The 27,738-nt window shown below is 43.3% G+C and overlaps 1 protein-coding gene across 2 annotated transcripts in view; it reads left to right on the top strand.

The window, feature by feature from the left end:
• tbc1d2 (TBC1 domain family, member 2) overlaps window positions 1–27,738 on the top strand; it is a 78,047-nt gene that overhangs the window by 5,254 nt on the left and 45,055 nt on the right. For both annotated transcript variants that reach the window (XM_068030606.1, XM_068030605.1), the window contains exon 2: window positions 10,164–10,311. In XM_068030606.1, the coding sequence (XP_067886707.1) occupies window positions 10,164–10,311 (148 nt within the window). The remainder of the gene's footprint in view (window positions 1–10,163; window positions 10,312–27,738) is intronic.

Here is a 27,738-nt window from a genome sequence, read left to right as displayed (position 1 = left end):
TTTCACAATTCCCTTGATTCCTGTAATTCTGGGAGATTTTCTGTATATTCCTCCGTGAAGACAGACACAAAGTAATTGTTTAGTTTCTCTGCCATTTCCCTATTCTCCATTATAAGTTCTTTTGTCTCTGCCTGTAATGGAACCACATTTGTCCTGGCTAATCTTTTCCTTTTTATATACCTAAAGAAGCTTCTACAGTCCGCCTTTGTTTCTCGCTAGCTTGCATTCATATTCTCTTTTCCCTTTATCAGCTTCTTGGTCATTCTTTGCTGGATTCTAAATAGCTCCCAATCCTCAGGCTTACCACTTTTACTGGCAACCTTATAAGCCACTTCCCTTTATCTAATGCAATCTTTAACTTCTTTTGTTAGTCATGGTCTTTCATCTTTCCTGTTCGCTTTTTGTGTCTTAGAGGAATGTATATTTCTTGTAGACCATGTAACACTCCTTTTAAATACTAACCATTGCCTGTCTACTGTCAAATATTGTAATGTATTTTCCCAATTCACCATAGCCAACTTGCCCCTCATACCTTCATAATTTCCTTTATTCAGATTTAAGACCCTAGTTTCAGATGCAAAAGGTCCCTCAGCACTATTTCAAAGAAGTGCACAGGAGTTCTCCCCAATGTCCTGGTCAATTTTTATCCCTCAACCAACATCACTAAAAACAGATTATCTGCTTATTGTTTCATCCGTGTTTGTGGGAGCTTGCTGTGCACAAATTGGCTGCTGTTCTTCCTACATTACAACAGTGACTACACTTCAAAAAAAAACTTAATTGGCTGTAAAGCAATGAGGGATGTCCTGAGGTTGTGAAGGGCACTGTATAAATGCAAGTTTATTCCGTGTGGTACCAGGGAGTTGTGTGCAAGGGCAGGTGGTAATATCAGGATAAGTTTCATATCTCTAATGGATGCTGAGTGACTGGTTTTGGAATCAATTGTCACAAAATGTTCTAATTGAGAACCAGAAAGAGACCTGCGCAATATTTAAGCAGGCTTGGTAATGATTGACATTAAATATTATGGTAAAGGCATGTCTTATAGCAGTGATCTAAGTTGTGCCTTTTTGACAGATTTTATATGGTGAATGTATCTAAGCATTTTTTAGATGTAGGGAATGCTTCTTAAACTTCTGCAACTGTGGACCATTTGCCGATCCTACCCTACCAGCTTTTGCTTGCCGCCACAAAAAAAAATCATCAGAATTAATAGGAAGAATGACACTGCTTTTGATGACACATCAATGAGGTTATGTCTGGTTCCAAGTTGGACAGCTTCAGTCTCATTTCTCCATGTGTCAGTTGGTTCCTCCTCTGTTTTCAGATCCACAAATGTTGAAAATTCCATCATGTTGCTGGGAATGGCAACATGTGCTTCAGAGCTGCGCTGGCAAGTCCAGGATACTTGTAACATATATTGAGCCAAACGTTTGCCAAACTTATCTCGCCTAATAGCAGCTTCAGTGACTTGTATTTTGCACCAGCCCATGGACCACCTGGAGGACTCTCTGTGGGCCACACTTTGAGAATCACTGATGTAGGGGAATATCACAGGTCCTGTGGTATTTTTCTTGTAGCTGGTGGGAACAAGTAGGGGGCAGATTTCGTGAAGATTTTCCGAGACATGGCTCTGTGTTTTTGTGGCATTTTGTCCGTCTCCTGCCATAACTATCACAATTGATCACTTTCAAAAAGGCAATAATCCCTGCTGTTGGGGGGAAAAAAAGAATTTCCATTCCTGTAGCACTTCGTCCCATTCTCAGGACGCCCTGTGGTGCTTCCCAAACAATTTTGAAGTGCAGTCATTCTTGTTGCTTGGGCCACTTTAGACACAGCAAGGTCCAACATCGTGACTAGATGAACCACTTAATGCCATCAGCAGAGCTAATTGATGGAGGAATGTGAACCAAGGCACCAGGGGACATGCATACCCATAGTCACAGTGTTGTGGGATGTTTTGCTTTCACTTTCGGTGTGAAGTCGAGCCTTGGTTTGACATCTTGTCTACAAAATACATAAGCACAGCAGAATTCCTGCATCAGTGCGATTTTTTTATTTTTTTTATTTTCTCACCGCATTCTGGGTGATATCCGTGTGAGACCTATAGAATCAGAGAATGGTTGCAGCACAGGAAGTTCAGAGGGGAAGTGAAAAAAGAAATGAGAAGCAAAGAGAGAGTATGAGAAGAGACTGGCAGCTAAAAAAAAAAGGGAATCCAGAAGTCTTCTATGGGCATATAATAGTAAAGGGAGGAGTGGGCTGATTAGGGACCAAAAAGGAGATTTACACAGGGAGGCAGAGGGCATGGCTGAGGTGCTAAATAAGTACTTTGCACCTATCTTTACTAAGGAAGAAGATGCTTCCCAAGTAATTGTGAAAGAGGAGTTAGTTGAGATAGTGGATGAGCTTAAAATTTGATAAAAAGGAGGTCTTCAAAAGGCTGGCTGTATTTAAAGTTGGTAAGTCACCTGGACAAGATCAAATGTATCCAAGGATACTGAGGAAAATAAAGGTGGAAATTGCAGAGACATTGGCCGTAATCTTTCAAGCCTGTTAGATACAGGGTAGTGCCAGAGGATTGGAGAATTGCAAATGTTACACGTTCAAAAGCGATGCAAGGATAAGCCCAGCAACTGCAGGCCAGTCAGTTTTAAACCTCAGTGGTGGGAACGTTTTTAGAAACCATAATCCGGGACAAAATTAACTGTCACTTGGACAAATGTGGATTAATTCAGGAAAGCCAGCACGGATTGGTTAAAGGCAAATGGTATTTAACTAATTTGACTGAGTTTTTTTGATGAGCTAATGGAGAGATTGATGAAGGTAATGCGATTCATGTGGTGTAAGTGGACTTCCAAAAGGCGTTGTATAAAGTGCTACATAACAGGCTTCTGTGCTGTAACCATTTTATGAGAAGGAGGCCCTTTAGCCTGTCGTGTCGCAGATCTGCAAAAGCATCTCAGCTGGACTCACTCCCTGCCCTTTTCTCATAGCCCTGCAGTTTTTTTCTCTTCAGGTGCTTATCCAATTACCTTTTGAAAGTGATGATTGAATCTGTTTCCACCACACTCAAGCAGTGCATTCCAGGTCCAAATCACTCACTGCGTTTAAAAAAAAAAAAAAATTTCCTCATGTTGGCTTTGGTCCTTTGATTCTTTTTTCCTTTGCCAGTCATTTTAAATCTGTGTCCTCTGGTTCTCAACCCTTCTGCCAATGGGAACAGTTTCCCTCTATCGACTGTGTCTAGACCCATCATGATTTTGAACACCTCTATCAAATCTCCTCTCAGCCTTCTCTGCTCTAAGGATGACAACTCCAGCTTCTCCAAAACATCCACGTAACTGAAGTTCCTCATCCCTGGAACCATTCTTGTAAATCTTTTTTGCACGTTCTCTAAAGCCTTCACATCTTTGTTATGTAAATTCCATTCCTCTGTAACCTCTTCCAGTCTTCTGAGATCTCTGTCATTCCCCAGTTCTGGCCTCTTGTGCACCCCGATTTTCTTTGCTCCACCATTGGCGGCTGTGCCTTCAGCTGCCTGGGCCCTAAGCTTTGGAAACCCTTTGCCTCTCTACCTCTCCTCCTTTAAGATGCTCCTAAAACCTACTTCTTTGATCTGTTTTAATATCTCATTATGTGGCTTGGTGTCAAATCGTGCCTGATAATACTCCTCTGAATTGCCTTGGGATGTTGTTTCTGCAAATAGTTGTTTCTCTTCACGACTCCCATCAGTTTTAACAACACTTGATGGACCCTGATCTCACTTTCAGACTGAGGTTACTTCTTCCAGATTTCCATCTAAGTAGGCAATATTGCCTGGTCATTTTCGGGAAGTTGTAGTTAGAAAGTGATTAGTTCGGTTTTCACCCCAGTGTGAATGCAACCGGATTTGAGTTGTGTCTGTGTAGTAAGTTGCATCCTGACCTAACATGAATAGAGAATTCTACTTATCAGCCACCAGCCAGGGATTGACAGTATATCTGAATCATTGTCCGTGCTACAACTTTGATAAATGGTGTAAGTTCTTCAATATTATCTTATTTAAAAGTTGTTTTAAGGTTTTTATGGTGAGAGCAGTAACGTTGAGTAGGACAGTTTTACGGTGTAACACCATGTGAATTTGCTCTGAAGAGAGCAGTTGTTTCCTTGAAACAGGAGTTCTTAGAAGAACTGGCAGGCTTCAATGCTTCAGGCAGTGTATTCTGCCTGTCATCTGGAGAAATAACTGGAATGGGTGGAAACAGTAAGTTTATATGTGTGAACAGGAATGTGGGGTGGGATCTTACTGCTGATAGGTGATTACACAGGTATCCAGATATCACTGATGAGCGGGCCACTGTCTTGGAGGATGGTGTGGTGTTGGTAGATCTCCATAGTCTCCCCGTTGTGTTTTGTTTGCCAGTGCATAATGGATGAGGTGACTTTGTAATTGGATCATTCGATGCGATGGTTATTGAGTTGCATGTGCTTGACAATGGCTTTCTTAATAAACTGATACATGCTTTACTATTTAAGTTTATATATTTACTATTTAAGTCCCTATTAGGGAAAAGAAAATGGGCAGTTCCAAATATAATCATGTCAAAGGGGGAAGTGTTTCCACAATTTCAATTGTCTGAAGTATAGCAGATGTTTCCTGTCATTTTAGATATCACTTTCTGGTATCGGGCCCTGGCTATAAATGTTACGGAAGCAAAAATGTTTTTAAAAACCGCAGAGGCTGGAACTCTGAAACAAAAAAAAATGCTGAAATGCTTCTTCGGGTTGTGTCTTAAGTAACTTTTCTCTCCGCAGCAACTCCAACTTACAAAGTATTTACAGCACAAAAACAGGCCATTTGGCCCAACAGATCCATGCTGGTGTTTAAGCTCCAGATGAGCTTCCTACCATCCCTCTTCATCTCGCCCTATCAACATATTCTTCTATTCCTTTCTCCCTCATGTATTTACCTAGCTTCCCTTTAAATGCAGAAAAGATTTATGAGAATGGTTTCAGCATTGAGGGACTTCAGTTATTTAGGACGGCACAGTGGTGCAGTGGTTAGCACCGCAGCCTCACAGCTCCAGCGACCTGGGTTCAATTCTGGGTACTGCCTGTGTGGAGTTTGCAAGTTCTCCCTGTGTCTGCATGGGTTTCCTCCGGGTGCTCCGGTTTCCTCCCACATGCCAAAGACTTGCAGGTTGATAGGTAAATTGGCCGTTAAAAATTGCCCCCAATATAGGTAGGTGGTAGGGAAATATAGGGACAGGTGGGGATGTGGTAGGAATATGGAATTAGTGTAGGATTAGTATGGATGGGTGGTTGATGGTCGGCGCAGACTCGGTGGGCCGAAGGGCCTGTTTCAGTGCTGTATCTCTAAACTAAACTAAACTATGTGGATAGAGTGGAGAAACTGGGGCTGTTCTTACAGAAGAGAAGGTTGAGAGGAGTTTTGACAGAGGTGTCAAAATCATGAAATGAAAACAGAAAGTGCTCAAAATACTTAGCAGGTCTGGCAGCATCTGTGGAGAGAGAAACAGAGTTAATGTTTCAGGTCTGTAACCTTTCATCACCTTCTGATGAAAGGTCACAGAACTGAAAGATTAACTCTGTTTTCCTCTCCACGGATGCTGCCTGATCTGCTGACTATTTCCAGCACTTTCTGTTTTTATTTCAGATTTCCAGAAACTGCAGTACTTTGCTTTTATGTTGAAAATCATGAGTTGTCTAGATCGAGAGAAACTTTTCCCAGAACGGTCGATAACCAGAGGGCAATAGTGTAAGGTGATGTGAGGAAAAACTGTATTCCATAGTGAGTGGTTATGATCTGGAATGCACTGCCAACAGCTCAATGGCTCTGAGCCGAAGCTCCTCAAGCTACAGACACGATTGCCATGGCATCAAGGAGCTCCCATGTACTGCAGCCACGACACATCACCTGTCCTGCCATCTTTATTGTGTTAATTTAGAACATTACAGCGCAGTACAGGCCCTTCGGCCCTCGATGTTGCGCCGACCTGTGAAACCATCTGACCTACACTATTCCATTTTCATCCATATGTCTATCCAATGACCACTTAAATGCCCTTAAAGTTGGCGAGTCTACTACTGTTACAGGCAGGGCGTTCCACGCCCCTACTACTCTCTGAATAAAGAAACTACCTCTGACATCTGTCCTATATCTATCACCCCTCAACTTAAAGCTATGTCCCCTCGTGTTTGCCATCATCATCCGAGGAAAAAGACTCTCACTATCCACCCTATCTAACCCTCTGATTATCTTATATGTCTCTATTAAGTCACCTCTCCTCCTCCTTCTCTCCAACGAAAACAACCTCAAGTCCCTCAGCCTTTCCTCGTAAGACCTTCCCTCCATACCAGGCAACATCCTAGTAAATCTCCTCTGCACCCTTTCCAAAGCTTCCACATCCTTCCTATAATGCGGTGACCAGAACTGCACGCAATACTCCAGGTGCGGTCTCACCAGAGTTTTGTACAGCTGCAGCATGACCTCGTGGCTCCGAAACTCGATCCCCCTACTAATAAAAGCTAACACACCATATGCCTTCTTAACAGCCCTATTAACCTGGGTGGCAACTTTCAAGGATTTATGTACCTGGACACCAAGATCTCTCTGCTCATCTACACTACCAAGAATCTTCCCATTAGCCCAGTACTCTCCATTCCTGTTACTCCTTCCAAAGTGAATCACCTCACACTTTTCCGCATTAAACTCCATTTGCCATCTCTCAGCCCAGCTCTGCAGCCTATCTATGTCCCTCTGTACCCTACAACATCCTTCGGCACTATTCACAACTCCACCGACCTTCGTGTCATCCGCAAATTTACTAACCCACCCTTCTACACCCTCATCCAGGTCATTTATAAAAATGACAAACAGCACTGGCCCCAAAACAGATCCTTGCGGTACACCACTAGTAACTAAACTCCAGGATGAACATTTGCCATCAACCACCACCCTCTGTCTTCTTTCAGCAAGCCAATTTCTGATCCAAAGCACTAAATCATCTTCAATCCCATACTTCCGTATTTTCTGCAATAGCCTACCGTGGGGAACCTTATCAAACGCCTTACTGAAATCCATATACACCACATCCACGGCTTTACCCTCATCTACCTGTTTGGTCACCTTCTCAAAAAACTCAATAAGGTTTGTGAGGCACGACCTACCCTTCACAAAACCGTGCTGACTATCTCTAATGAACTTATTCTTTTCAAGATGATTATAAATCCTATCTCTTATAACCTTTTCCAACATTTTACCCACAACCGAAGTAAGGCTCACAGGTCTATAATCACCAGGGCTGTCTCTACTCCCCTTCTTGAACAAGGGGACAACATTTGCTATCCTCCAGTCTTCCAGCACTATTCTTGTCGACAATGACGACATAAAGATCAAGGACAAAGGCTCTGCAATCTCCTCCCTGGCTTCCCAGAGAATCCTAGGATAAATCCCATCTGGCCCAGGGGACTTATCTATTTTCACACTTTCCAAAATTGCTAACACCTCCTCCTTGTGAACCTCAATCCCATCTAGCCTAGTAGTCTGTATCTCAGTATTCTCCTCAACAACATTTTCTTTCTCTACTGTAAGTACTGACGAAAAATATTCATTTAACGCTTCCCCTATCTCCTCTGATTCCACACACAACTTCCCACTACTAAGAAGGGTCACTGACCCGAAACGTTAACTCTGCTTCTCTTTCCACAGATGCTGCCAGACCTGCTGAGTGATTCCAGCATTTCTTGTTTTTATTTCCCACTACTATCCTTGATTGGCCCTAATCTAACTCTAGTCATTCTTTTATTCCTGATATACCTATAGAAAGCATTAGGGTTTTCCTTGATCCTATCCGCCAATGACTTCTCGTGTCCTCTCCTCGCTCTTCTTAGCTCTCCCTTTAGATCCTTCCTGGCTAGCTTGTAACTCTCAAGCGCCCTAACTGAGCCTTCACGTCTCATCCTAACATAAGCCTTCTTCTTCCTCTTGACAAGCGCTTGAACTTCTTTAGTAAACCACGGCTCCCTCGCTCGACAACTTCCTCTCTGCTTGACAGGTACACACTTATCAAGGACACGCAGTAGCTGCTCCTTGAATAAGCTCCACATTTCGATTGTGCCCATCCCCTGCAGTTTCCTTCCCCATCCTACGCATCCTAAATCTTGCCTAATCGCATCATAATTTCCTTTCCCCCAGCTATAATTCTTGCCCTGCGGTATATACCTGTCCCTGCCCATCGCTAAGGTAAACCTAACCGAATTGTGATCACTATCACCAAAGTGCTCACCTACATCTAAATCTAACACCTGGCCGGGTTCATTACCCAGTACCAAATCCAATGTGGCATCGCCCCTGGTTGGCCTGTCTACATACTGTGTCAGAAAACCCTCCTGCACACACTGGACAAAAACTGACCCATCTAAAGTACTCGGACTATAGTATTTCCAGTCAATATTTGGAAAGTTAAAGTCCCCCATAACAACTACCCTGTTACTCTCGCTCCTGTTGAGAATCATCTTCGCTATCCTTTCCTCTACATCTCTGGAACTATTCGGAGGTCCCACCTACCCCAGAAAGAGCCCCAATTATCCAGGAAACCAAAACCCTCCCTCCTATGCCATCCCTGCAGCCACGTGTTCAACTCCTCTCTCTCCCTATTCCTCGCTTCGCTAGCACGTGACACAGGCAACAACCCAGAGGTAACAACTCTGTTTGTTCTCGCTCTAAGCTTCCACCCTAGCTCCCTGAATTTCTGCCTTAAATCCCCATCTCTCTTCCTACCTATGTCGTTGGTGCCTATGTGGACCACGACTTGGGACTGCTCCCCCTCCCCCTTAAGGATCCCAAAAACACGATCCGAGACATCACGAACCCTGGCACCTGGGAGGCAACACACCAACCGTGAGTCTCTCTCGTTCCCACAGAACCTCCTATCTGTTCCCCTAACTATGGAGTCCCCAATGACTAATGCTCTGCTCCTCTTCCCCCTTCCCTTCTGAGCAACAGGGACAGACTCTGTGCCAGAGACCTGTACCCCATTGCTTACCCCTGGTAAGTCGTCCCCCCCAACAGTATCCAAAACTGTATACCTGTTGTTGAGGGAAACGGCCACAGGGGATCCCTGCACTGCCTGCTGGGATTTATTTTTTCTTAATTAATTTATAGTTCCCCTCCTTACTGAACTCCCTCACTTAGCAAATTCTCTCCTTCACACTCTGTGCCCTACAGAAGCACTCAGTGCAGATGTATTGCAATTTACATATTGCAATTTACTGTTTTGAACACTATAGCAGCACTTTGTTTACAACATTAAAATAGTAAGTTTTTACATTGTGGTCATAATATTTGACAAATATGAATTTGCTGTTTGACCCCTTGACATAACCAGCATTTTCACCTGGTACAGAGGCAAGGAAGGAATTAGGCTCCTGTTGTCTGGTCAATATTCACTAACTAACCTGAAATTCACAGTTGTGTGATTCTATGGGATGTGGAGTCAGTGTGTGTGTTTAAGTAATTGAAAACACTAAGAAAAACCGGAAAGAAAAATTCTGCTACCCATATCCTAACTGGCACCAAGTCCCATTCATCCATCATCCACTGTGCTCACTGACCTACATCCTTTACAGCAATGTCTCGAATTGAACATTCTCCTGCTTGTGTATAAATCCCTCCAGGGCCTCATACCCTCTCTCTCTCTTGCCTCCTTCAGATCTATCACTCTCAGATCTTTGTGCTCCTTCAATTCTGTCCTCTTCTGCATTCCCAATTTTAATCGCACCATATTGGCAGCTGTGCCTTCAGCTGTCTAGGCCCCAAGCTCTGGAATTCCATCCTTAAACCTTTCTCTCCTCCTTTAAGACATTCCTTAAAACCTACCTCTTTATCCAAACTTTTGGTCACCTGTCCTAATATCTCCTTATGTGGCTCAGTGACAAATTTTGTCTGATCACTCCTGTAAAACACCTTGAGACATTTCATTACATTAAAGACACTATATAAATGTAAATTATTGTTTTACTTTTTAAAAAAAAAAATTCCAATCAAATGCCTTTATAGCCACGGTTTACTAAGGTGAGAGGAATCTGAGATGTTAGGATTAGGTAATGAAAATGTATTTTGCTTTTTTTTTTAAAAAGAAAAATCCATCTCTTTTCAGGCAAAAAACAGGGATGCCATGATGTACTGGTTACAACAGTTACAACAGAAACGCTGGGAACATGGTGAAGAGAAGAATCACCACCTTATAGATGACCTCACCATCTCCACAGAGCATCATGAGTCACCACCAGCATTCAAGACAGAAGGTATGTCTAGCTTTATCACAATGGAATGGATCAAAGCCTAACATAAAATTTAATGCAGAGAAGTGTGAAGTGATACATTTTGGTAGAAAGAATGAGGACAGACAATGTAAAATAAAGAATACAATTCTAAAGGAGGTGCAGGAACAAAGAGACTTGGGAGCACATATGCACAAATAATTGAATGTGGCATGGTAGGTTGAAAAAGTGATTTAAAAGGTATGCAGGACCCTGGGCTTTATAAATAGGGGCATTGACTACAAAAGCAAGAAAGTTATGATGAACCTTTAAAAAAAAACACTGGTTCAGCCTCAGTTGGAGTATTGTGTACAACTCTGGGCACCAAACCTTAGGAAGGATGTGAAGGCTTTAGAGAGGGTGCAGAAAAGATTTACAAGAACAGTTCCAAGGATGAGGGACTTCAGTTACGTGGATAGATTGGAGAAGCTGGGGCTGCTCTCCTTACAGCAGAGAAGCTTGAGAGGAGATTTGATAGAGGTGTTCAAAATCATGAGGGGTCAGAGTAGAGTAGATAGAGAAAAATTGTTCCCATTGGTGGAAGGGCTGAGAACTGGAGGACACAGATTTCAGGTGATTGGCAAAAGAAGCAGTGGCGACATGAGGGAAAACATTTTTACGCAGTGAAAATGTTAGGATCTGGAATGCATTGCCTGAGAGTGTGGTGGAAGCAGATTCAATTGTGGCTTTCGAAAGGGAATTGGATAAGCACCTGAAGGAAAAAGAATTGCAGGGCTATCGGGAAAACGCGGGGGAGTGGGTCTAGCTAAATGGCTCTTGCAGAGAGCTGGCATAAGCTTGGCAGGCCGAATGGCCTCCTTCTGCGTTGTAACCATTCTCTGATTCTAATATGAAATTTTTTTAAATCCATGTCAAAACTGTGATGAAATGAGTCTCCTGGTAGATCGAATAATAGCACGAGTAAGGTACTTAAATTAGAACTGTCTCCACTCCAAGCTCTAGAATTCCCTCACTAAACCTTTCATTGCTCCTTTGAAGATGCTCCTGAAAACCAACTTCTTTGCCCAAGCTTTTGGTCACCAGCCCTATGTGGCTCAGTGTCAAATATAGTCTGATCACATTCCTGTGAAGTGCCTTGGGTTGTTTCACTATGTTAAAGGGTCTATATAAATACTGCATGCTGTGAGTGGATAATGCTTCCAGGCTTCCCTTTAACTCACAGTAGAATGCAATGATATGAACGTAGGGTGCCCAGCAAACCATGCTAACGGTGCTCAAAGGAGATAAATGTCATACGGTTAGTTTAACAGTTTAAGAAAAGATATTACATTTGCATAGGACCTTTCATGTCTTCAGGATGTCCCAAAATTAAAAAGAATTGACTTGCAATTATATAGAATTTTTCACGACTTCAGGATGTCACAAACTCCTTTACAGCCAATGAACTATTTTTTGAAGTGTTATAATGTAGGAAATGTGACAGCCAAATTTCCAGTTTGCGCACACAGCAATGTGATAATTACCAGATGATGGATGAGGGATTAATGTTGGCCACTGGAGAGAACTCCCCTGCACATCTTTGAAATAGTTACCATTTGATCTTTTACACCCACCTGAGGAGGCAGACGGGGCCTCGGTTTAAGGTCTCATCCGAAAGAAGGCACCTCCGACAGTGCGGCACTCTCTCAGTATTGCACTGGCAGTGTCAGCCGAGAGTTTGTGAAAAGTTTCTGGAGTGGGACTTGAACCAAAGACCTTTTAAATCAGAGGCGGGCGCTACCAACTGGATCACGGCTGATACAAATTACTTCATCGCAAATGTGGCAGCTGATTTGTGCAAGTTCCGACAAATGTTTTGGTGGTGTTGATTGTGGGATGAATGCTAGCCAGGGTAACTCCCTTGCTCTTTAACAGTACTCAATTATCTTTTATACTTGCCGAACAAACAGAGGGCATTGGGCAATCAAATGCTCCCAAGTGTCCATTGACATTCTATACTGAATTTTTAACGAGTGGCACTTGAATCTGCAGCCGTCTGACTCAAGATGTTACAGTTCAAACACTGAGCCTAACTAACGTTTATTCGCAACTATGATATTTGCGCAGAAATAGAAAAACACAACTAGGTGCAGATGGCGCAGATACTAGGAAAATAATAAATATTGAGTTTGTCCGCAGCGGTTAGGATATTGCTATATTTTGGACCCTGCTGCAAACTCTGTTCCCTAGCCACCAACTCCAGCCCTCTCACTGGCAACTGTCTGAGGCTGAACCAGTCTGTTCGTAACCTTGGTGTCATATTTGACCCCGAGATGAGCTTCCAACTACATATATGGAGCGGAAGATAAAAATCGAGAAGGGGGCTCAAGGCCCTCATTTACCTGAAGACCGGAGCGGCAGTCGGTAGACCTAGGAGCACCTAGATGAATGCGTGGCTGGAGAGATGGTGCAGGAGGGAGGGCTTCAGATTTCTGGGGCATTGGGACCAGTTCTGGGGAAGATGGGACCTGTACAAGCCAGATGGTCTACACCTGAACAGGACTGGAACGAATATCCTTGCAGGAAGGTTTGCTAGTGTTGGGGATGGTTTAAACTAGTTTGGCAGGGGGATGGGAACCCGAGGGCAGTTACAGACAGGACAATTTCATAGTAGAGAACAGGAGGCAGAAAGTTAGCGAGTGACTCTGAAAGACAAGAAGCAAAGGTTAAAAAGTGTGCAGCACAGGAATTTGGCAGTGTTAAAAGGTATTTATTTAAATGCAAGGATTATAGCAAATAAAGCTGATGAGCTGAGGGCACAGATAGACACATGGCAACACAATATCTTTGCTATAACAGAAGCTTGGCTTAAAGACGGGCAAGAATGGCAGCTCAACATCCCTGGATAGAGTTTTCAGTCAGGATAGTAGCATTATTGGTTAAGGAATCAATAACCGGTGTGAGGAGGGATGATATGCTAAATGAATCATCAAATGAGGCCTTATGGGTTGAGCTCACAAATAAAAAGGGGCAGCCACACTACTAGGAGTGTACTATAGACCCCAAATAGTGAGAGGGAGATAGAAGAACAAATATGTAGGAAAATCTGAGTGCAAAAACTATAGGGCAATCATAGTTGGGGATTTCAAAAACCCTAATATCAACTGGATACAAACAGTGTGAAGGGCACAGAGGGCACAAAATTCTTGAACTGCATTCTAGCGAACTTTTTTAACCACGTAACAAGCCCAATGAGCGGGGCTGCAATTCTAGATTTAGTCTTCGGTAATGAAGCTGGGCAAGTGGATGAAGTAGCAGTGTGTGACCATTTTGGAGATAGTGACCATAATACAATTCATTTTAACATAATCATGGAAAAGGACAAAGATAAAACAGGAGTAAAAGTTCTAAATTGGGGGAAGGCAAATTTAAAAAAGCTGAGAGGTGACCTGGTGAAAGTGGACTGGATACAGCTACTTGAAGGAAAATCAGTGACAAATCAGTAAGAGGCATTCAAAAGCAAGATACCACAGGCACAAGTGTAGGCATGTCCCCACAAAGATAAAGGGTGGTACTGCCAAATCTAGAGCCTCCTGGCTATCTAGAAGCTTACGGGGTAAGTTAAAGCAGAAAAAGAAAGCTTAAGACAGTCACAAAAAGCGTAATACTTTAGAAAGCCGAGAGGATTATAGAAAGTGCAGGGGTGAAGTAAAAAAGGAAATTAGAAAAGCAGAAAGGACATGAATAATTATTGGCAGGTAAAATCAAGGAAAACTCAAAGATGTTTTATCAGTACATTCAGAGCAAGAGGATAACTAAGGAAAGGATAAGGCCTATCAGAGATGTACAAGGTAACTTATGTGTGGATGCAGAAGATGTGGGCCAGGTTCTTAATGGTTTTTTTGTCTCTGTCTTCACAAAGGAGAAGGATGGTGCAGAGGAGTGTGAAACATTAGACACAATAAGCATAATGAGAGAGGATATACTCGAGGTTCCGACATCCTTGAAAGTGGATAAATCACCAGGGCCAAATGGATTGCATCCTAAGTTGTTAAAGGAAGACAGGGAGGATATAGCAGTTGCGCTGAGGATCATCTTCAAATCCTCACTCGATACGGGCGAGGTGTCAGAGGATTGGAGGTCTGCGAACATTGTACCATTGTTTAAAAAGGGCGCGAGAGATAGGCCAAATAATTATAGGCTGGTCAGTCTGACCTCGGTGGTGGGCAAATTATTAGAATCAATTCTGAGAGACAGGATAAACTGCTACTTACAAAGGCATGGGTTAATCAGGGATAGTCAGCAAGGATTTGTTAAGAGAAGGTCATGTCTTACTAACTTAATTGAGTTTTTTGAGGAAGTAACAAGGAGGATTGATGAGGGTAGTGCAGTGGATGTGGTCTACATGGATTTTAGTAAGGCATTTGACAAGGTCCCGCATGGCAGACTGGTTAGAAAAATGAAAGCCCATGGGATACAGGGGAATGTGCGGTGGCAGGTTGGATCCAAAATTGGCTCAGTGATAGGAAACAAAGCGTAGTAGTCAACGGATGTTTTTGCGAATGGAACGCGGTTTCCATTGGCATTCCAGTGTTGGGTCCCTTGCTGTTTGTGGTATATATTAATGATTTGGACTTGAATGTGGGAGGCATGATTTGGAAATTTGCTGATGACACAAAAATTGACTGTGTAGTTGATAGTGAAGAGGATAGCTGTAGTCTCCAGATATCAATGGTTTGGTTGAGTGGGCAGAAAAGTGGCAAATGGAATTCAATCCGGAGAAGTGTGAGGTAATGCATTTGGGAAGGGCAAACAAAGCAAGGGATATTGTCACGGAACCGTATTTATTTTCTCCTCCGATTAAAACAGTGTACCTTTAAGACAGAGAGAGAAGTTTTGGATTTCTGAAGCACAGTGTGCCAGAACTGCATTTTGTTACCTAGACGACAGCAGAAGAGAGAGTTCACATGGTATAATGTTTCGATTTGATTGGCAAAAACTGTCTGAAACCAGTTTTGAGAGACTCTCCAGCGAGGCGTGCTACTGAAGAAAAGAGCTGTCTGTTCTCTCTCAGCAGAAATTCTACAAGGAGCTACAAGTCATGCTAATTGCCTAGGAGGAAAAAAAGCCCTTTTTTTTTATTTGAAGAGACCATTTGTACTGCTGAAGGTAGCAAAACTACTTCCAAGCCAGGAAGTATTTGCTTCAAAATTGAATGTCCCTTGACTGATTATTTTCTGGAATTTGCCAGTGGTATCTGATGCCTGCTGCAACCGAAGTGTTTTGAATGCCCATCAAAAACAGACTCATCAAATTCATGTGGAGACTTCGTGCGGCATTTGATTATTTTCACACTTGGATATCTCGCCCATCAGGAATCCACAAAGACTTTATTTATTTATTCTTAAGAAACAGCTAATTTTTTAAAAAGCATAATTTTTTAAAAAAAGAAACTGGTTAACCATGATTTTTGAGCATATGTGTGTGAATGGGGGAGTTGGGTTAAAATAAGAAGTTATAAGATCTTTAGACATAGGTGTATCTTAATAGTGTTTAAGATTTAGTTTTAAATAATTAATTTGTTGTTGTCTAATGATGCCTGGTTTGGTCTGTTTTATTCTGGGGGTTACTAGAGTGTTTAATTTGGCTGTTTTCTGGTCGGTTGGGAAAACTTTATTAATATGCTGTGACCTGTGAAGTGATGGGACTGAATTGACAGTGCATTGCTCCCGCCTCGGTTGTAACAATATTGAGAGGGGTAGAAGAAGTGAGAGACCTTGGAGTGCATGTCCTCAGGTCCCTGAAGGTGGCAGAACAGGTAGATAGAGTGGTAAAGAAGGCTTATGGAATGCTTTCCTTTATTGGCTGAAGTATCGAATACAAAAGCAGGGATGTAATACTGGAACTGTATAAAACGCTGGTTAGGCCACTGTTGGAGTATTGCGTACAGTTCTGGTCACCGCATTAAAGGAAGGACATAATTGCTCTGGAGAGAGTACAGAGGAGATTTACAAGAATGTTGCCAGGGCTTGAAAGTTGCAGCTATGAGGAAATATTGGATAGGCTAGTGTTGTTTTCCTTAGAACAGAGGAGGCTGAGGGGTGATTTAATTGAGGTGTACAAAATTATGCGGGGCCTAGATAGAGTAGACAGGAAGGACCTGTTTCCCCTAGTGGAGAGGTCAATTACCAGAGAGCACAGATTTAAGATGATTGGTAGAAGGATTAGAGGGGACATGAGGAAAAGCTTTTTCATCCAGAAGCTGGTGGGTGTCTGGAATTCACTATCAGGAACAGTGGTGGAAGCAGAAACCCTCAACTCTTTTTATGAAAAAAAAAAGAAGTACCTGGACATGCACCTGAAGTGCTGTAATCTGCAAGGCTATAGACCAGGTGCTGGAAGGTGGGATTAGATTGGGCAGCTAGTTTTTTCGGCCAGCACGGACACAATGGGCTGAATGGCCTCCTTCTGTGCCGCAATTTTTCTATGGTTCTATATCCACGTCATCACTAAGAGCACCAATTTCCACCTTCATAACAGGGCCCGACTCCACCATTGCCTCAGCTCATCTGCTGCTGAAACCCTCATTGATGCCTTTGTTACTTCCAGACTTTACTATTCCAGTGCTCTCCTGGCTGGCTTCCCACATTCCACCCTTTTATAAACTTGAGGTGATCCAGAACCCATGTCCTTACTCAAGCCAAGTCCTGTTTACCCATCGCTCCTGTGCTCGCTGAACTACATTGGCTCCCGGTCAAGCAACACCTCGACTTTAGAATTCCTCCCTGGCCTAGCCCCCCCTCATCTTTGTAACTCCTTCAGCCCCACAAACCTCTGCAATATCTGCACTCCTCTAATTCTGCCCTCTTGAGCATCCATGATTTTAATTTCTCCACCATTGATGGTCATACCTTCAGCTGCCTCGGCCCTAAAATCTGGAATTCCTGTCCTAAACCTCTCTGCCTCTCTAAATCACTTTCCTCCTTTAAGACACTCATTAAAACCTACCTCTTTGACCAAGCTTTTTGTCATCTGTCCTAATATTGCCTTATGTGGCTCTGTGTTAAATTTTGCTTTATAACACTCCTGTGAAGTGCCTTGGGACATTTTTACGATATTAAAGGTGCTATATAAGTACAAGTTGTTGTTGGTGTTTTTGAGAAACTTTGAGAAAATAGTCTTTGTCAGACTTCACAAAGTTTGAGGGTGAGGTGATATTCTAGCCCATTGCACACACACAGCTCAGCAGTCACTTTAGCCCAGGGTTGCCAACACTGGGCATAATCCGGGAGGTTTCATCACATGACCACCCACCTCCAATGGCCCTGTATAATCAAACAACCTCCTTCTCCTCCCCTCCACTCCCCCCTTCCCCCATTTCTAATATTTTTATCACAAATAAACGAAACTACTCAAAGAAACACTTGGGCATGGAGTTTCTGCTCAGTTGTGCTGGATTCTTCGGTGCAATTTGCTTGAAATTGGCCAAACCAGTGCAAAAGATCTTGGAATTTCAAACGCAAATTGAGTTTCCGCGATTTTATTTCCGTTGGTTTAAGAAATGTCGTGCAGGAAGCCAGCTCTGCCCTACAAATCTGGCCAGGCCCCCACATCAAATTAGTCACCATGGCAAGTTTGTGTTAGTTGCACGCATTTGTGGCCTTCGAGGAGGCTCTTCAAATTATTTTTGTAGGCACAAGGACATTAATAGGCACCATTTTTAAAGCTTTTAAATGTTAAATATTTTATAAAACTGACCACTGTCCACTATTGAAACTAGTAATGGTTCTATACCGTTTTAAAGTCGTTCTCCAGTGATTCAAAGTTCAGATGTGGCGAATTGACACATTGATTAAAATGCTTTTTTTATTATTTGTTCCTGGGATGTGGGCATCACTGGCAAGGCCAGCATTTATTGCCCATCCCTAATTACCTATGAAAAGGTGGTGGTGAGCTGCCTTCTTGAACCGCTGCAGTCCATGTGGGGTAGGTACACCCACCGTGCTGTTAGGAAGGGAGTTCCAGAATTTTGACCCAGTGACAGTGAAGGAACAGCGATATAGTTCCAAGTCAGGATGGTGTGTGGCTTGGAGAGGAGTGCAGATTGTGGTGTTCCCATGCATCAGCTGCCCTTTTTCTTTTAGGTGGTAGAAGTCGCGGGATTGGACAGTGCTGTCAAAGGAGCCTTGGCGAGTTGCTGCAGTGCATCTTGTTTATGGTACACACTGCAGCCACCATGTGCCGATGAATGTTTAAGGTAGTGGGTGGAGTGCTGATCAAGCTGGCTGCTTTGTCTTGGATGGTGTCTAGCTTCCTAAGTGTTGGAGCTGTACTCATCCAGGCAAGTGGAGAGTATTCCATCACACTCCTGACTTGTACCTTGTAGATGGTGAACAGGCATTGGATAGTCAGGAAATGAGTTACTCGCTGCAGAGTTCCCGGCCTCTGACCTGCTCTTGTAGCCACGGTATTTATATGCTGGTCTGGTTCAGTCTCTGGTCAATGATAGCCCCTAGGATGTTGTTGGTGGGAGATTTAGCGATGTTAATGCTGTTGAACATCAAGGGGAGATGGTTGCATTCTCTCTTGTTGGTGATGGTCATTGCCTGGCACTTGTGTGGTATGAATGTTACTTGCCACTTATCAGCCCAAGACTGAATGTTGTCCAGGTCTTGCATTGTGTATATTTTTGGTGTTAAACTCATTTTCAACTGTATTAATCAAACTGCACCAGGTTGCTGCTGTTAACTATAACAAAAAACAGTTTTAATGCAAAAATTGCACTCATTCATAGAAGATTTTACATTTGGCTATTATGCGAATGAATTGAGCAGAGACCCGAACCAATAAAAACTTTATAACAGCACAATCCTGGGTGCGATTTGTGCCTGAATTACTGATTGTGCCTAAAACCCAAAGTCTTGGCCTTTTTTTTAATGCTGTGATATTCTTCCTGGGCTTTCTCTCAACAGTGCCCAAAGATTAATCTTCAATTCCTGGCAACTCTGGAACGATCCTCGAGACACAGTTGAAACTCAACTGAGTACAAAAGGAAACATTATGTTCCTGTCCAACTATTTGAGGGTCTCCAGAATTAAGTATGCTATATAAAGGATTTGCATACTATACTGGTGAGCAATGTGACTGCACAGGTTGAATTCTCCACCTATGATGGCAGGATGCGCCATCTACCTGCCCCATTGTCCCTGACATGACCTCCACCCATTTTTGTTGGGTAGAAGTGATCACTTGACCTGCAGGAAGGACTACTGTCAGGATTTCCAGCACCAAGTGGGACCCATCGACTGCAGTGCAGACAGTTCATCACTGCAGCACCAAAGGAGGCGCAAAGGAAGTTAGAGAAGGAAGAGACCCCTCTCTCTCTCAATGGCCAGTAAGATCAACAGACTGAGGCCAAAACCTAATGCTGGGGGTCAAATTTAAGGTTGAGGAGGCCTCAACGAGTCCATTTCCATCACTTACAGAGCTCTGGGCCTTACTGACGCAGGCCGCATCTGTTTTCCAAAACAGCCAAACTCCAATATAGAATCTGAAGTTCAGTTTGAAATGAATGGTCGCTTCCATCTTTATTCCAGTCATCTCAGAAACATGAATCTGTGATCACAAAACAAAGGATATACGGGAGAGAAATTTTCCTTATTTGAAGTAGAATTAAAGTTCTGCTTCTGTCACGAGTGAAGTATGGTGCAAGGTAATGATACATTGAGAGGGTTCATGTATTAAAAGCTCCTGTCCCACTGTATGCCCCTATTTTCCCTTGTAAACTTGAGGGAATAATCCCAAGCCTTTACTCATTTGACAATTTATATTTGCACTTCATGGGAACAAACTGAAAATGCCAACTGTCAGGAGAGGGTTAAGGTGCTGTGGGTACTTTACAATCATCTGTTGTTTTCTAGTGCATCCTGGAGTGCTTCATTGGGGTGGTGGGAACTTGTGAATGTTTAGGAAGAGACGACACTTCAAAGATGGCACTTCTAAGTGCCTTTCACAACCTCAGGATGTCTCAAAGTGTTTAACAGCCAGTGCAGTCACTGTTGCAATTCGGAAATGTAGCAGTCAATTTGCATACAGCAAGCTCCCACAGACAGCAATGTGATTTAAAAAAAAAAATCATTCATGGGATGTGGGCATCGCTGGCTAGGCCAGCATTTGTTGCCCACCCCTAATTGCCCTTGAACTGAGTGGCTTGCCAGGCTGTTTCAGAGGGCAGTAGAGTCAACCACATGTAGACCAGACCAGGTATGGATGGCAGATTTCCTTCCCTCAAGAATATTAATGAACCAAATAGGTTTTTATGACAATCAATAGTTTCATGATTCCAATTCCCGATTCTTTAATTCATTATTTTTAAATTTAATTAATAAATTAATTTCACCAGCTGCTGTGGTGGGATTTGAACCCATTTTTCCAAGCCTTCTGGATGCTACTACAGTGACATCACCACTACACCACCATCTCAGGTAACATTGGTTGAGGGATAAATGTTGGTTAGGACACTGGGGAGAATTCCACTGCCCTTCTTCAGGATAGTGCCACAGGATCTTTTACGGGCCTCAGTTTAGTATGTCATCTGAAAGACAGCACCTGCAACAGTGTAGTTGTACTGGGAATGTTGGCCTAGATTTTGTGCTGGTGACTTGAACGCACAACCTTCTGAACATTGAGCCATGGCTGACACTGCACTCATTTGAATTGTGTTTGGGAGCACATGGCTTGTTTTCACATGCACGTTTCTTCCTAAAGTTACTTGATGTGTGTTTGGAAGCCAGTATGAAATTCACAGTAGAAAACCTGCCAATCTTGTTGTTCTACTCGGGAAGGGATAGTAAGTCAGAATACTGGAAGCTATACTTTGATGCTGACTGACAGCATCTCTGATCTGATATGTCTTTCATTGTCAGAAACTAAAACAGGTAATTTTATAAATAGAGATAAACTTTTACCTTCTGGTTTCCATATGACGTGCAACTCAGATAATTGTAATGCGATACTTGCAACTGTTCCTTAGAAAATTTGGGACATTTCCCTAATTAGCCATTGCATTAGATAAAAAAAAATAGAGCTTGGTGGGTGCAGAATAGTCACCCAGCAGCTGAATGAGATTTGTGATATCGCCCTATGTGATTGTCGGATTCAATGGTTGTTCTAACAAATTTAACATTTTTTCTGTGATTTTTTTTTAAAAAGGGGTAAATGAGATTTTCTTAAAGTATTCAGTTTGTGGGTGAGACCTTTAGTTTTATTTAGCTTAGGGGGAATCACCAAAACCATCTGTGCAAAACAACATTCTTGATGCTGAATAGGCTATTTACCTGTCTGCCTTGTCTTGTGTGTAACAGCAATTTAGTTAACAAAGTGAGTATTGACATCGCTGTCAGCCAATGAGTTGCATTTTGTCAGTCAGCTGGGCAGGACTTACAGCAGGACGTGCAGCAGACTGTCTATTTTACAGCAAACAAAATCCATTTATTCAGCAGTCTGTTTTAAACTGCGCACAACAACAAACATAAATAAAAACAGAAAGTGCTGGAAATACTCAGCAGGTCTGGCAGCAGGTGTGGCGAGAGAAAGAGTTAACCTTTCAGGTCTGTGATCTTTCATCAGAATTGGAGAACTCCCAACAACAAACAGTCTACTTACTGAGCAAACTGAGTCTCTATGCAGTATAGCAGTCTCCTGATAAAAGCACGATTATTTCTCCAGCAAAATGCAGTGAGTAGAAGATAGTTACAAAATACAACATACGAACATATGAATTAGGAGCAGAAGTAGGCCACTCAGCCCCTCGAGCCTGCTACGCCATTCAATAAGATCATGGCTGATATTGTAACCTCAACTCCACATTCCTGCCTACCTCCGATAACCTGTCACCGCCTTGTTTATCAAGAATTCCATACGTTGACAAATTGGTTTGAGTTTGATAACCCGGGGCGCAGTCGCTGGAATTGTAAATTGTTTGTGTCCATTAGTATGTATTTGATTGGCAGTTCTATTTCAGTTTGAGATAAGTCCTTAATTTCCTATTTGTTTTTGATCAAACTTCAAATGGTTATGGAATTATATCTCTCTCGAGCGTCAATCCACCATCCTTTGGAAACAGTCAGTGAGTGAGAGATAGGCAGGACACTCCTGCCTATGAGAAAATTCCTGTATGCGGTTGCACCCAGGAGATGTAATTGCTTTTTACTATTCAAGAAGGAAAATGACTGTATGACTCTATGAATAGTTAAGATGTTAATTACAGTTTTACCTCGCTACTGTTTACTGATTGGATGCTGTTCTTTTAAAAGAAAAGCGCCCAGGATCCTGGGAATTATAAATAGAAGCTGAGAGTAAAAAGACAAGGAAGTTATGCTAAACCTTTTACAGAACATTGGTTAGGCCTCAGCTAGAGTTTCGTGACCAATTCTGGACACCACAATTTAGGAAGGATGTCGAGAGATTGCAGAGGTGAATTACCAGAATTTTATTTTATTCGTTCACAGCATGAGGATGTTGTTGGCAAAGCCAGCATTTATTACCCATCCCTAATTGGCCTTGGGAAGTGATGGTGAGCTGCCTTCTTGAACCGCTGCAGTCCACATGGGTACTCCCATAGTGCTATCAGTAAAGGAGTTCCAGGATTTTGACCCAGTGACTATGAAGGAACAGCGATATAGTTCAAAGTCAGGATGGTGTGTTACTTGGAGGTGGTGCTGTTCCCATGCAGCTGCTGCCCTTGTTCTTCTAGGTCAGTGGTTCTCAAAGCGTGGTCCATGAAGGTTCTCCCGGTGGTCCGGGAGCAGGTTCAAAATGCAAGTCACTAATGTGCAACGCCAAATTGTACAAGAGAACCGGCCCAAACCCTCATCCCCACCACTCACATGACTGCACCCAACCAGACCGGCTCCGGCGTGCACGGCACAAGTCGTCCAAAGCGTGAGCAACAACAATGTAGTTTTATAAGCAAGATTTATGTTACTGTTGATTTTTTTTTTGTATTAATATAGATGTAAGAAAAGTGTTAGTTTCTCAGAAGATTATTTTGATGATTTTATAACATATTAAACGTTTCAACTAAACATGTTTTTTGTATTAATGTTTATAATATGAAATGTCTATACTTTTTGTTTCTGGCATGAATTAGTAATTTACTTTTAAAAAAAAAATTAATGGACATAAATTTATTACATTTAGTAGTGAAAAAGCAGTGAAATGTTTATAATTTCCATAAGTTCCAATTAATTCTGATGAATCTTTTTGCAGTGGCAAGTGACAGCAGGTGGGGGAAGGACTGGTAGGTGGTCCATGGGGTCTTTTGACCAGCCTAAGTGGTATGGGGATGGAAATGTTTGAGAACCACTGTTATAGGTAGTAGAAGTCGCAGGTTTGGATGGCGTTATCAACGGAGCCTTAGTGAGATACTGCAGTGCATCTTGTAGATGGTACACTCTGCCGCCACTGGGCCTCAGTGGTGGAGGGATTGAATGTTTAAGGTGGTAGATGGAGTGCCAATCAAGCAGGCTGTTTTGGCTTGGATGGTGTTGAGCTTCTTGAGTGTTGTTGGAGTTGTGCCCATCCAGGCAAGTGGAGAGTATTCCATCACACTGCTGACTTGTACCTTGTAGATGGTGGACAGATTTTGGGGAGTCAGGAGGTGGGTTACTTGCTGCAGATTTCCCAGCCTCTGACCTGCTCATGTAGCCACGGTATTTATATGGCTGTTTCAGTTAAATTTTATTTATTTTATTTTATTTAGAGATACAGCACTGAAACAGGCCCTTCGGCCCACCAAGTCTGTGCCGACCAACAACCACCCGTTTATACTAACCCTATAGTAATCCCATATTCCCTACCACCTACCTACACTAGAGGCAATTTACAATGGCCTATTTACCTATCACCTGCAAGTCTTTAGCTGTGGGAGGAAACCGGAGCACCCGGCAAAAACCCACGTACAGGCAGTACCCAGAATCGAGCCCGGGTCCCTGGAGCTGTGAGGCTGCGGCGCTAACCACTGCATCCCTGGGATGTTGACGGTGGGGGATTCAGCAATGGCAATGCCGTTGAATGTCAAGTGGAGATGGTAGATTCTCTCTCGTTGGAGATGGTCATTGCCTGGCACTTGTGTAGTACAAATGCAGCTTCAGTATCTGAGGAGTTGCAAATGGTGCTGAACATTGTACAATCATCAGCGGACATCCCCACTCTGACCTTATGATAGAGGGAAGGTCATTGATGAAGCAGCTGTAGATGGTTGGGCCTAGGACACTGCCCTGAGGAACACCTGCAGTGATGTCCTGAGACTGAGATGATTGACCTCCAATGACCACAACCATCTTCCTTTGAGCTAGGTATGACTCCAGGTGGCGGAGAATTTTCCCCTGATTCCCATTAACTTCAAGTTTACTAATACTCCTCAATGCCACACTCGGTCAAGGACAGTCACTGTCACCTTGCTTTTCTGGAATTCAGCTATTTTTTTCCATTTTTGGATGAAGGCTGTAATGGGGTTTGGAGCTAGGTATTCCAAATTGAGCAGGTTATTGCTGAGCAAGTGCTGCTTGATAGCACTGTCAACGACACCTTCCATTACTTTGCCAATGATTGTAGATTGATGGCATGGTCACTCTCCAGATTGGATTTGTCTTGCTTTTTGAGCACAGGACCTACCTGGGCAATTTACCACACTGTTGGGTAGGTGCCAGTGTTGTGGCTGTACTGGAACAGCTTGGCTAGGGGCATGGCTAGTTCTAGAGCATATGTCTTCAGTACTATAGTCAGAATGTTGTCAGTTCCGATAGTCTTTGCTGTGCGCTCAGCCGTTCCTTGATATCACACGGAGTGAATCGAATTAGCTGATTAGATGCTCGGCACCTGAGGAGGAGGCCAAGATGGATCATTCACCCGGCACTTCTAGTTGAAGCTGGTTATAACTGCTTCAGGCTTGCCTTTTGCATTGATTTTATTTTATTTATTTAGAGATACAGCACTGAAACAGGCCCTTCGGCCCACCGAGTCTGTGCAGACCATCAACCACCCATTTGTACTAATCCTACATTAATCCCATATTCCTACCACATCTCCACACCACCTACCTATACTAGGGGCAATTTATAATGGCCAATTTACCTATCAACCTGCAAGTCTTTGGCTGTGGGAGGGAAACCAGAGCACCCGGCAAAAACCCACACGGTCACAGGGAGAACTTGCAAACTCCACACAGGCAGTACCCAGAATTAAACCCGGGTCGCTGGAGCTGTGAGGCTGCGGTGCTAACCACTGCGCCACTGTGCTGATGTGCTGGGCTCCGCCATCATTGAGGATGGGGATGTTTATGGAACCTCATCTTCCAGTTAGTTGTTTAATTGCTCACCACCATTCATGTCTGGATGTGGCAGGACCGCAGAGCTTTGATCTGATCCATTGATTGTCTATAGCATGCTGCTTCCGCTGTTTGGCATGCATACAGTCCAGTGTTGTAGCTTCACCAGCTTGGTGCCTCCTTTTTGGTTATGCTTGGTGCTACTCCTGGCATTCTGTTCTCCTACATTCCACATTGAACCAGGATATGTCCCCCGGCTTGATGGTAATGGTAGAGTGAGGGATATGCTGGGCCGTGAGGTTATGGATTGTGTTTGAATACATTGCTGCTGCTGATGGCCCACAGTACCTTTCGGAGGCCAATTTGGTTGCGAGATCAGCTCTGAATCTATCCCATTTAGCACAGTGTTAGTGCCACACAACACGATGGTGGGTATCCTCAGTGTGAACATGGGACTTCGTCTCTACAGGGACTGTGCAGTGGTCGCTCCTACCAGTACTGTCATGGACAGATGCATCTGTGATAGGTAGCTTCGTAAGGACAAGGCAAGTACATTTTTCCCTCTTGTTGGTTCTCTCACCACCTGCTGCAAGCCCAGTTTGGTAGATGTGTCCTTCATGACTTGGCTGTCATGGTCAGTAGTGGTGCTACTGAGCCACTCTTGGTGATGGACATTGAAATCCCTCAACCAGAGTACATTCTGTGGCCTTACTACCCTCAGTGCTTTTTCCAAGTGGTGTTCAACATGGAGGGGCACTGATTCATCCGCAAGAGGTTTTCTTATCCATGACACCTGGTGCCATGACACTTCATGGGGTCCAGAGCCTCAGACTCTTGGGAGAGATGGTGGCGTAATGGTAATGTCACTGGGCTAGTAATCTAGACGCCTGGGCTAATGCCCTGGAGACACGAGTTCACATCCCACCTGGGCAGCTGGTGGAATTTAAATTCAGTTAATCTGGAATTAAAAGCTAGTCTCAGTAACGGTGCCATGAAACTATCATCGATTGTCGTAAAAACCCATCCGGTTAACTAATGTCATTTAGGAAAGGAAATGTGCTGCCCTTACCTGGTCTGGCCTACATGTGATTCCAGATCCACAGCAATGTGGTTGACTCTTAATTGCCCTCTGAAATGGCCTAGCAAGCCACTCAGGTCAAGGGCAATCCAGGATGGGCAACAAATTCTGGCCTTACTAGTGACGCCCACATCCCAGGAAAGAATAAAAGAAACATTCCCTATGTCTGGTGGATCTGTCCTGCTGGTAGGCCAGAACATACCCAGGGGTGGTGATGGAGGAGTCTGGGACTCTAAGGTATGATTCAGTGAGTATGACTATGTCAGGCTGTAGCTTGACTAGTCTGTGGGACAGCTCTCCCAATTTTGTCACAAGTCTCCAGATGTTAGTGAAGACTTTGCAGAGTCGACTGGGCAGGGTGTGCCTTTGTTGTATTTGGAGGGCAATACTGTGTGGTCCATCTGGTTTTGATCTTCTTCGCATTTTCTGTAGTGGTGTGAAATAACTGAGTGGCTTGCTAGGCCATTTCAGAGTCAACTGCACTGCTGTGGGTCTGGAGTCATATGTCGGCCAGACCAGGTAAGGACGGCAGATTTCCTTCCCTGAAGGGCATTAGTGAACCAGATGGGTTTTTACGACAGTCTGGTAATTTCATGGTTATCATTACAGAGACCAGCTTTTTATTCCATTTTATTAATTAATTGAATTGAAATTCCCCAGCTGTCGAGCTGGATTTAAACTCATGTCTCTGGAGCATTAGTCTGGGCCTTTGGATTACTAGCCCAGTAACATTACCACTATGCTACCTTTCCCCTTGATTCATCCCGGGGATGATGGACATCAATTATGTGGAGAATGTAGAGAAGATGGGGTTGTTCTTCTTAGAGCAGTGTGGTTAAGGGGAGGTTTGATAGAAGTGTTCAAAATCATGAAGGGTTTTGATAGAGTCAATAAAGAGAGATTGTTTCAAGTGGCAGAAGGGTCAGTAAATAGAGCAAGCAGATTTATGGTCACTGACAAAGAAACAGGGGAGACGTGAAGAAATAGTTTTACACAGCGAGTAGTTATAATCTGGAATGCGCTGCCTGAAAGGGTGGTGGAAGCAGATTCAATAGTAACTTTCAAA

Source organism: Heterodontus francisci, chromosome 4 (genome assembly GCF_036365525.1).
Source record: "Heterodontus francisci isolate sHetFra1 chromosome 4, sHetFra1.hap1, whole genome shotgun sequence".
NCBI classification, from domain to species: Eukaryota; Metazoa; Chordata; class Chondrichthyes; order Heterodontiformes; family Heterodontidae; genus Heterodontus; species Heterodontus francisci.
Note: the sequence above shows the minus strand (reverse complement) of the source record. Positions and strands in the feature narration are given on the sequence as shown.